The following is a 10,269-nucleotide window of genomic DNA, read 5'->3' as shown; positions in this document are numbered from 1 at the left end:
AAAAAAAAAAAAAGACAGAAGGGAAGGAAGGAAGGAAGGAAGGAAGGAAGGAAGGAAGGAAGGAAGAAAGAAGAAAAAAAGAAAGAAAGAAGAAAAACCATATTGTTTGCAAGGTCAGAAAGCAAGGTCCCGAGGCACCGGATTAGAAACCTGCCTCGATTCTGCTGTCCCCATCATCCTTTTTCCAAATGAAGAAACTGGTGCTGGAGAGGCAAAGACCCACTCATAGATAGCGACACAGCCCCAGGGTGGCACAGCCAGGATCCCAGCGCAGCTTCTCAGTCCGAGAAAGTGAGCCTTTCCAGTTAGCACTGAGAAGGAGTGGGCACACAGCCCGGCAGGGAAACACCTCTGCTGCCAAGGCCCCAACTCCAGCCACGGCTCCTGCAGAGCTGAACTTGCACACCCACCTGCTTGTCCAGGGCTCGGCTCTGCTCCCGCAGCTCCTCCACCTCCGCCTGCACCTGCGCCCTGCACTTGAGCAGGCGGCCCATGCTCTCCAGCCGCTCGCCGTCCCGCAGCCGCTTCACCTGGGTCTGCGCCACTCTGATCTTCGTCTGGAGCTCGGCCCGCACCTCCTCCAGATGCTGGATCTCCTCCCTGCCCAGGCCGGGGTGCAGGAGAGGGCGGAGGGGGCAGGGCTCAGCGAGGCTAAAGGCTGGCGGCCCCACAGCCCCGACACCCCTCCGAGGACAGGGCCCAAGCCGGGCTCACAGCTGCTTTTTGAGGCGCTGGTGGACCTCCTTGCTGTAGGCCTGTCTCTCCACCTCCATCACCTTGTACTGTCGCTGCAGTCTGCTCAGCTCCCAGTCTGTGGAGGGTAAAGACGCCATGGGCATCCCCTTCCTCCCTGGCACTCGGGAATTCTGACCCCTTAGAGTTCCACAAACTGCAAAGGAACTGCGGCCCTGCACTCCCCAGGCTCCCTCCTGGCTCCACCCCAAGCTGACCTCGCTTTCCACTCCGACTGTGGGCGCAGCTTGGTTCCTACCACTAAGGGCGCCCTGGAAGGCCGCTGATATCCCCGGATCGAGCATCCAAGTGGGCTCCCTTCTTCGTGCAGCCCCCTCCCTCTCCCCTCTGGTCCCCGGGCCCAGGCTCCCCCTTCCTGCCTGAACTAGCAACGGACTCCTCCTCACCCGCCTGCGCGGTTCCCAGGGGCCTTCCTTCTCCAGGACTCCGCCCCTCCTGCTGCTCACAGGCCTCCGAGGTGCCCCAGGACCCTCAGGACAGCCTCAGCAACTCAGCCTGGCTTTGGCGTTCAGGGCCCCACATGACCTGACACTATGCATCTCCCCAGTCCCGCCCACCAGCTCCTACCCACCAAGACCCAGTGGTTCTCAACCAGGTGCATTTCGGCTCCCATAACATTTGACACTGTTTGGCGACATTTCTGATTGTCGCGCCTAGGGCAAGAGGGGGTACTGACAGCTGAGGAGAAGAAGCCTGTCACAATGCACAGGTCAGGACAAGAAGAACAAAGAATGAGCCCACCCCGACTGTCAACAATACCAAAGTTGAGAAACCCTCCTTTAGAGCCACATGCTGTTCTCGGTGCAAACACCCGTCCCTTCTTCTCCCCAGCGCAATCCCTAGGAGAAGTTCTGCCCGGATCAAACTTCTGCTGCCAGCCGAAGTCTGCCTGGACCCCTCCACTGCCTAGGCCTGGCCCACCCATGCGGCCGAGCCACCCCCACCTGGGTGCACGTCCGCTCCCCACTAGAGGGCGCTCCTGAGAGGCCTCGCCGTCCCCGACCCCTGGGCAGGGGACCTGAACATGGGGACGCTGAGGACAGAAAAAGAATGAGTGGATTGAGAAAGAACACCAATTACCCAGGCTGTCCAGGAAGCCCTCGCTGCCCTCCTCGGAGCGGAGGCTCACTGTAGAGAATCCCAAAGGCATCGTGGCCAAAGACGGCGGGTCTCCTGTAGGGAGGACACGGAGCCTTCAGGCAGCGGGCAGGCAAGGTTCTGGGGGGGACACACAACCACTCTGGCCTCGCCCCGAGTCTCAGCTCCTCCAAGGGGATGCAGGGCCGGGTCCGGCCTCCCACCGCCCACACTGTCGGGCTCGGCCTGGGCTCCCGGGCTGGCTCCCGGCACCTCCGAGGCCCGGCTCCCTAGGACAGCAGCAGGACAGAGGGGACACCCCACCCCTACCTGCTCGAGTGCCTGACCTGTCCTTGGTGCTGCAAACTCACTGTTGTGATCTGGTTACTGGGGAAATAAGAGGCCAATGAGGCCGGAGGACAGCGGCCGGGGAGGGACGGAGGCCGCGGGGAGGGTGAATGGAAGCCCCGCCCCTCGAGGGCTAAGACTGACGGGCGGCCGGGGCTGCGAGGGGCGGGCCGAGAGGGCCCTCTGGGGGCGGGGCTTCGGGAAGCCGTGGGGAGGAGTCAGGGACCGGCCATGGGCGGGAGGAGAGCTCAGGTCCTGTAAAGGGAGCGACAGTGCACGGGGCAAGGGGCGGAGCTGCGGGAGCGACAGGGGAGGAGCCAGAGATTTATTGGGCGGGGCGAGGAGGAAGAGCCAGGAAAACACACTGAGCAGGGCGCGTAAAGGGCGAGGCAGAGGGAGGGGCTCGGGCACTGTAAAGGGCGGGACCTCGGGGATTGGTGAGGGGCGTGGCTCAGGCAATTAATGAGAGGGAGGCTGCGGGGCTGACAGGGGCTGGCCAGGAGGTTTAAGGGGTGGGGCAAGAGGAGGGGCTTGGGTACTGTAAAGGGCAGGTCCGACGAAGGGCGGGGCTGCGGAGCTGCAAGGGGCGGGGCCACGGACCTGTGAAGGCGGGGCAAGGGCTGGCGAGGGGCGGGGCTCCGGTGAGTAAGGCGCAGAATGGGAGAAGAGTGGAAAAACTCGCGAGGGACTTGGCGGGAGGGTGGCAAGGAGAAGAGGGCTGCTGGGGGCCCCCGCCTGTGGGGAGCGGGATGTTCTGTGTGGGAGCACCGGGCTGTGAGGGTAGGGAGGGATGTGAGCAGCGGGCTGTGTCCTGTGGGGAGCGGCAGGAGTTGGAGACCCTGGAGGGAAATGTCTGGGAGGCTTTAAGGCCAGGCCAAGGTTCTGTGGGACGGGCCCAAGCCCAAGAAATGCGCGCCTTAGGCTGATTAAGACCACGTTATTTTAAGAATTCATTAGCAAGAAGCAGTGCCGCCACCGGGACTTGTGAGAGAGAGGAGCGCTCACCACGGTCGCAGGTCGTCGCAGAGACTCACTACGCATGCGCGACCAACGGCTGGAGGAGAAGCAGCCAAAAGCGCTAGGCCACCTTCAGCGTCCGAGCCCGGAGAGCCTGGTGGGCGTGGCCTCATCTGGCCACACCCCCTCTCCGCAGAACTCGCCCGCGCCGCCTGCTGCTGTCCACGTGGGCCTCCCGAGCGGGCGGACAGTGGGCGCCTCTCCCTGCAGGCTGGGTGTGCCCGCCGCCTGCGGTTTCCTGTGGGAGGAAGCAGCCGCGAGCGCTCAGCTCAGCTCAGCTCAGCTTGCATCTTCAGAGGCCAGGGTGGGGAAGATCCCACTACCGCCTTCGGGTCTACTGATTCTTCCTCTTGCACGGAGCCCGGACGTCCCCCAGGGTACCCCAGCCTGGCGCTGACTCAACTCTGGGAACCTGAGTGGACTGCTAGAGTGCTGTTCCCACCTCCCCGCTTAAGTGTCTATTCCCCTAGCCCCTGTTCCTCTCCTCCTAGAACTGAAAGTCAGCTCCCTAACCCTGCACTCTTCCTCTGAGATACACACAGCGCGCACACTGTTCCCCTAACTTTTCCTCCGGGGACTTGCACTTTCTAACTTCCTTCAGGATCAGAGTTCCTAGTCTGTAGTCTCCATCTCTCTCCGGAGTTTTAGTTCAGAGCTATTTATTCTCTTCCCCTAGGGATCCTCATTTTGCATTCCAAACTTTAGCCTCGGGGACCTAGTGAACCCAAGAACTCGCTCTTTCTCTAATTCCTGGAGACCCTGAATCAGAGCACTCCTGAATCCCCTCAGGGCCCCACTGCCTGGTAGAAGTAGCACAGCTGGCACCGTGCCTGCTATGTGCTAAGACAACTCTAAGAACTACACTTACTAACATATTTACTACACCCCTACTTTACAAATAAAGAAACAGAGGCAGCCAGGCGTGGCGATGCAAGCCTGTCATCCTAGCATTTGGAAAGCTGAGGCAGGAGGATTGCTCTGAGTTCAAGGACAGCATGGACTAAATAGTGAGGCCCTGTCTCAAAAGACCCACACCAAAAAAAAAAAAGAAAGAAAAGAAGAAAAAGAAAACAGGCAATGGTGGCGCAGCCTATAATCCCAGCACTGGGGAGGCTGAGGCAGGAGGATCTTTGTGAGTTCAAAACCAGCCTTAACTACGTAGTGAGTTCAAGGCCAGCCTGAACTTCACTGTGAGACCCTGTCTCAAAAAGACAAAGAAAAAAGAAAGAGAGAGAGAAAAAAGAAAGAAAGAAAGAAACTAACTGAGACATAGAGAGGTTATTAGTAACTTGCAGCCAGTGAGTAAAAGGGCTTTGGATGTGAAGCCAGCCCATCTGGCTCTAGGGACTGCGCTGCACTTGTACCCCTCCCACTCTCAGGAGGTGAGACAACCACACCTGGCTCTGGCCTCATCTGAAACCCAGACACCCCTTCTCGTCCCACTTCCCAACTTTCAATTCATGTGGACCCTGACACATGGTGCCCTGCTGAGCCATCCGGGTGCACGGTTAAAACTTGGTCCCTGGTACATGCTGTATACTTCTGCTGAACCCCTCACGGGTTCCCGCTGCACTCGGCAGAACCTCCAAACTCCTCCCTCGGTCTTCAAGGGCACCCTTTGATTTCCCTCCCCTCCCTCCTTTGGCTGCCTGTCCTCCAGCCACACTGGCCCTTCTGTCTGCTCCCCAAACAACTGGAGCTTGTTCTCCAGAACCTTCGCACTTCCTGTTCTCCTAGCATCAAAGGATTCCTGTCTTCAAGTCTTAGTTTAACCGTCACCTCCTCTGAGAAGCCTCCCCTGATTACCCTGTTTCAAGCACACACACACCCATCTCCACTGCTTTACTTCCTCCAAAGCACTCATCACTTTGAAAAGTTGTGTTCCTCACAGAGCGTGGGTGCACATATCTGTAATCCCAGCATTTGGGAGATTGAGGCAGGAGGCAAGTTCGAGGCCAGCCTGGGCTACAAAGTGAACTCAAAGGCAGCCTAAACTGCATAGTGATACCCTGTCTCAAAAAGGCAAAAAAAAAAAAAAAAATTTGTATTCCTCACAGACAAGTTTCCTTTGGTAATCATCTCCCTCTGCTAGAAGGCAAGCTTCATAACTGCTGAGCACACGGGTACTTTTTTTCATTATTAATTTCCACTTTGACAGTACCTGCTGAATAAATGTTTGAAAGAAGAAAGGAATGGCTTGAGTTTGTCAGCATGCCAGTATCACCTTCTCCATCCAGAATACCCAGCACGATTACTTTTGCCAGCGTTAGAATGTTATCAGTAGCATTACACCCAGCACACAGATGCAGAAACTGAGGTCCTGAGAGGTGAAATAATTGGCCCAGATCCCCCAGCCTGGAAATGCTGGCGCTGGGATTCTTGACTTCTACTTCCAGCCCATTTCCAGAGTCTGGCATATTCCTCCCATCCTGAAACCTGGACTCCTCGGTGAACTCCAGCTCCCTCAGCCCCAAACTCCAGGACAGAGGGCAGACGCCCATCCCGGGTCAAGCCCCAGTCCTCCTCCCTCAGACCGAAGGATCGAGGCTCCGATCCCCGCCCCAGGCTTGCCCCACCCTGACTCTGAGGAAGCCCCGGCAGATGCCAGTCTGGGGGCACAGGGTGGGGGCAGGGAATGAGCAAAGCGGGGCCCTCCCACCGCTGCGGACCTCGGCGGGGCGCGGTGAGGGTGATATAAAAGGGTCGGTATATATTAAGGAGCAGAGACAGACACAGGACCCAGACAAGGAGCCCAGGGGCTGAGGGCCGGAGAGCGAGAGCGAGGCAGCGGCACCCAAGGGCTGGGAGGTGCAAGGAGGGAGGAAGGCGGCCGGGAGGCGGGGGCCTCGGAGGGGAAAGGAGGGAGCATAAGGGCGGGGCACGGAGGCCCAGCGAGGGACGAGGCTCCAACCCTGACTTTCTCCGCGGCGCTCGGTGAGTTTCCAGTCCGTTATTCGGACTGGGATTTCTTTATTTACTTGGGGGAGCAGCACTTTGGGACAGATCCGTCCAGGCCCGGAAAGGCTTCCCGCTTTCAAGCCCCTGGAACCTTGTAATTTAAGAAGTGCTCTCTTAGCGTTCGCTCGGGGTGAGGAGCCAGGAAGGGGCGGGTCTGGCATGGGTTGGGGGGGTCCCAGCGGAACTCCCAGTGGGAAAACTTCTCCCCAGCACTCGCTACTCGCTCCTGAGGGCCCTGAGGTCAGGAGGGGCTTGAGAACGCCTCCAGTCGGAGGGGACCTCCGGGCCCGCTGTTGGCCCCTGAAGGCGGGATAGCCTCCTTATTCTCGGCCCTCACTCCCCTAGCAGGGATCCCATCATGTCTCCAGGAGATGTCCACCCACAGCGGGCAGCGGGCTGGGGCGGGGACCTCGTGGACATAGCCAGGGGCTGGGGTTTCCCTGGCGCTTGGAGCCAGGGGGGTGAATGAGTCACGGGTGACTCACCCTGGTCCCCCTCCTCCTCCCACCCAGGAAGGGAGTGGTGTGAGTCAAGGATGCCTGTTGCTAGGGGCAACCACTAATTCCTGATAAATTGGAGAGGGCAGGGTCCACTTGAATTTTCACGTTGGCCCATGTGTCCCTAGGGACAGGATTCGGAGGACACAGGGGCTGCATTCCAGCACCCTAGAGGGGGTCTCTGGCAGTCTGCATCCTGCCCCAAGGAACACAGGAGTCTAGGACTCAACCTCCTCCTCCTCCTTCTCCCTGAGAGGCACAAGAGTTTAGTCCCAGCCACTTCTCCCTCATACCCAGAAGTTCAGACCCGCCCCAGCCCCCTCCCTCAGACCCGGGGTCCAGGCCCAACCTCGCTCAGTCTCCCAGCCTCTGTCCCAGCCCCTTGATCCTCCACCACCTGACGTCCCGCCCCCAGGCTTCCATCGCAGCCATGTCGCTCCTCCTGCTGGTGGTCTCTGCCCTTCACATCCTCATCCTCATCCTGCTTTTCGTGGCCACTCTGGATAAGGTAAACCCTTGGGGGCGGGGCAGCTCTGGCCACGCCCCTCTAAAAACCCCCACTCTAGCCCCGCCCTCTTTCCCAGCCTCGACCTTTTCACCTGTCCGCTTCCCACGTCCTCGCTTCCCCTTCCCACCTTTTCCTCCTGCATCCCTGCCCCCAGCTCCGCCCTGGCCCTGCTTCTCACCCTCCCCGCACCCCGCCCACCTCCCCCTCCTAACCCCGGCCGGTCTCTCCGTCCACCCCAGTCCTGGTGGACTCTCCCCGGAAAGGAGTCCCTGAATCTCTGGTACGACTGCACGTGGAACAACGACACCAAAACGTGGGGCTGCAGTAACGTCAGCGAGAACGGTGAGGGCCGAGGGCGACGACTGGGCTGCGACCTGGAGGGGGCCCCAAGTTTCCTCCAGGCCCTAACTTTTCAACGCGCATGCAGGCCGCGCGAGTGGGGTGGTGGCGCCCCGCCTGTCTAGATGCTAGTGGGCAGTTGTTCGCGTTCTAAAGCAGATGGGCCAACAGCACTGACCCCCTCAGGATTCAGAAAGTCTGCAGGGCTGAAGGCCACATGCTACAGGTTGAAGGAATGGGAAGCGAGACCCGAACGTTCTGAGAAGGTTCTATTTCCAAAGGTCTAAGCGGAGGAGTTTGTGTTCGAGATGGTACATGGGAGGGGCAGGAGCCAGAACCAGCTTAGGGTTCCAAATTCTAAGGGGATCTACCCGCATCCCCCTGCAGTTCCAAGGGAAGGAAAGTGGGGCTGTGGCTTGCCTAGCTCTAGGTTCCATCCCAGTACTTCAAAAAATAAAATAAAATAAAATAGGAAAGATTAAGTGCTTTTCTTCTAAGATCAAAGCCGGCAGTTAGCTCTCATTTCTCTTCCACCTTGTCCCGGCATCAGCCAAAACAGGAGAAAGAAATGGAAGGAATTAGTCCAAAGTAGCTCTATTCCTAGGACACATATTTGTGTATGTAAAAACCCTTAAACTTCTGCAAAGCAACCACCAGAGGTGATGGAGGAATTTAGCAAGGTCCCGCGGCTCAAGGTCACATAAGTGTACTCCGAGGTGTCCACGCGGCGGGGCTCTTAATGGGGCAGGGGGACCGGAAGTGAAGGGGCGAAGTCTGAGCAAGCGGGAAGCGGAGTCCCGGCCTCCTGCGACCTCCACCCCCGTGTTCCCTGCTGCAGGCTGGCTGAAGGCGGTGCAGGTGCTCATGGTGCTGTCCCTCATCCTGTGCTGCCTGTCCTTCATCCTGTTCATGTTCCAGCTGTACACCATGCGGCGAGGGGGGCTCTTCTACGCCACCGGCCTCTGCCAGCTCTGCACCAGTAAGCGCTGCCCCTCGCCCGCCCTGGAACTGGGATGGGGTACTGGGGCCCAGAGAACAGACTTCTGCTGAAAGAAAACCTTTTCCACAGCCCGAGAACCGCCTCGGGTGTCTCCCTGGACGCCCGCTCTGCCCCAGGGACTGGTGGGAGTTGTAGTTTTGGGTGACTCGTTTTGACGTGTTTCTCTGAATCACGGGGCAGTTTGGGGAACCCAAGGAGCCTGCACTGGGGAAGGGAGTTTAGGTAAATAATTTGGGTCCCAGGGATAGGGGTGACTAATGAGCACCCCAGAAGGGATATCTGAATCATAGTGGTAATTTTTTTTATGTCAGCCTACCACTGTTTCCTTTTGTTTGGTTTTGGTTTTGGTTTTTGGAAACAGGGTCTCACTATGTAGTGCAGGTTGGCCTTGAACTCACTATGTAGTCCAAGCTGACCTCCAACTCCCAACAGTCCTCCTGTCTCAGCCTCCCAAGTGCTTGGATTACAGGCGTGTGCCACCACCTCCAGCCTATCCAGCCACTATTTCTTACATAGCTACCATGTATCAGACACTTGGGAGAGATTTTACTTTTTAATTTTTTTATTTAAACCATCAAAGGACTTGGTTAATCATAGTCCTTGGTTTGAGGAACATTATCTTTCTGCATTCTTGTAAAGACCCGCTCCTGTTTTATTAATTCACTATTGCATATCTGGCTTGTTTAAAAAAGAAGAAAAGAAAAAAACTCCTCTGGGCACAGGGGTGCAAACTCAAAACCTCAGTACTCAGGAGGCTAACACAGGAGGATCGTCACAAATTACAGGATAGCCTAGGCTACATAGCGAGTTCAAGACCAGCCTGAACTACATAATAAACCTCTGTCTCAAAAATACTAAAAGTAAATAAATAAACTCAATATGCCAGCACTCTGAGAGGCTGAGGCAGAAGGATCATAAATTTAAGCCAGCTGGGCAGTTTAACAAGTTAGCAAGACCCTGTCTCAAAAAAAAATAAAAAATAAAAAGACGGGGGATGTAGCTCAGTGCAGAGGCCCTGGGTTCAAACCTCAGTACTAGAGACAAAAAATCCCATGGGTGCATGGGAGGGTGGGCGGATGCATGGGTGGAGAGAGTATGTGGATATCACCGTCCCATTTTATGGAGGAGCAAATGAGACTCAGAAAAGTTAAATTCCCCAAGGCTACTCTGCAGTAGCTCGATCACTTTCTCAGGGTTGAGAGCCACGCTCCGCAGGCCGAGTATGGCCCTCTCGGGTGGGTGGAACTTGCCGTTTCCCTGCTTGCACTGCTTGACGCCTGCCTCGTGTTCCTGCAGGCGTGGCCGTGTTTTCCGGGGCCCTTATCTACGCCATCCACGCCGAGGAGATCGTGGCGAAGCACCCACGCGGGGGCAGCTTCGGGTACTGCTTCGCGCTGGCCTGGGTGGCCTTCCCCCTGGCGCTGGTCAGTGGTATCGTCTACATCCACCTGCGGAAGCGGGAGTGAGCGCCCTGCCCGCTGCCCAGGCCACATCCTCCCTCAAATAAAACCGTTTGATTGCGGCCTTCTGCCCTCGCCTCCTTCCTTCCTTCCTGACTCCTCCAGGGGACGGAGGCAACACACACCTGAAGTCTCCTGAACCCAACCAGGTAGGGCCCCACCTCCAGCCTCTGCGCCGTGGGAACGCCCATCCGGGGACTCGGGACAAAACCCTGGCCCTCCTCCGGACCCAAGATCCCAGGGACAACCTAATTTAGACTGGCAGACACTTCTGGGGAAGAACAGGGAGCCAGAGTCCCAGCAAACCCTATT

General features: G+C 57.6%; 2 protein-coding genes across 4 annotated transcripts in view; one reads left to right on the top strand and one right to left on the bottom strand.

The window, feature by feature from the left end:
- The window catches only part of Ccdc114 (coiled-coil domain containing 114), a gene marked incomplete in the record, with an annotated part of 29,252 nt that extends 25,968 nt beyond the window's left edge, over positions 1 to 3,284 (bottom strand). Inside the window, 5 exon segments of one of the 2 annotated variants that reach the window (XM_013509041.1) lie at positions 411 to 600; positions 715 to 811; positions 1,834 to 1,926; positions 2,161 to 2,217; positions 3,184 to 3,284. In XM_013509041.1, the coding sequence (XP_013364495.1) occupies positions 411 to 600; positions 715 to 811; positions 1,834 to 1,903 (357 nt within the window). 2 annotated transcript variants of the gene reach the window in all.
- Positions 3,285 to 5,858: 2,574 nt separating this feature from the next.
- Emp3 (epithelial membrane protein 3) lies at positions 5,859 to 10,025 on the top strand. Of its 2 annotated transcripts, none has more exons than XM_005412959.2 (5): positions 5,859 to 6,129; positions 7,066 to 7,158; positions 7,398 to 7,500; positions 8,336 to 8,476; positions 9,794 to 10,025. In XM_005412959.2, exons 2-5 carry the CDS (start codon positions 7,081 to 7,083, stop codon positions 9,961 to 9,963), a joined length of 492 nt encoding a protein of 163 aa, XP_005413016.1. In that variant the 5' UTR covers positions 5,859 to 6,129; positions 7,066 to 7,080; the 3' UTR covers positions 9,964 to 10,025. The 2 variants fall into 2 exon arrangements, with proteins under 2 accessions (XP_005413016.1, XP_013364499.1); XM_013509045.1 differs by lacking the exon at positions 5,859 to 6,129 and adding an exon at positions 6,170 to 6,283 and having other exon boundaries at positions 9,794 to 9,963.
- The last annotated feature ends 244 nt before the right edge of the window (positions 10,026 to 10,269 follow it).

This window comes from Chinchilla lanigera, unplaced genomic scaffold, assembly GCF_000276665.1.
Source record: "Chinchilla lanigera isolate Chin_1 unplaced genomic scaffold, ChiLan1.0 scaffold00158, whole genome shotgun sequence".
In the NCBI taxonomy this organism is placed as follows: Eukaryota; Metazoa; Chordata; class Mammalia; order Rodentia; family Chinchillidae; genus Chinchilla; species Chinchilla lanigera.
The sequence above is the reverse complement of the archived record's forward strand: the minus strand, read 5'-3'. Positions and strand labels throughout refer to the sequence as shown.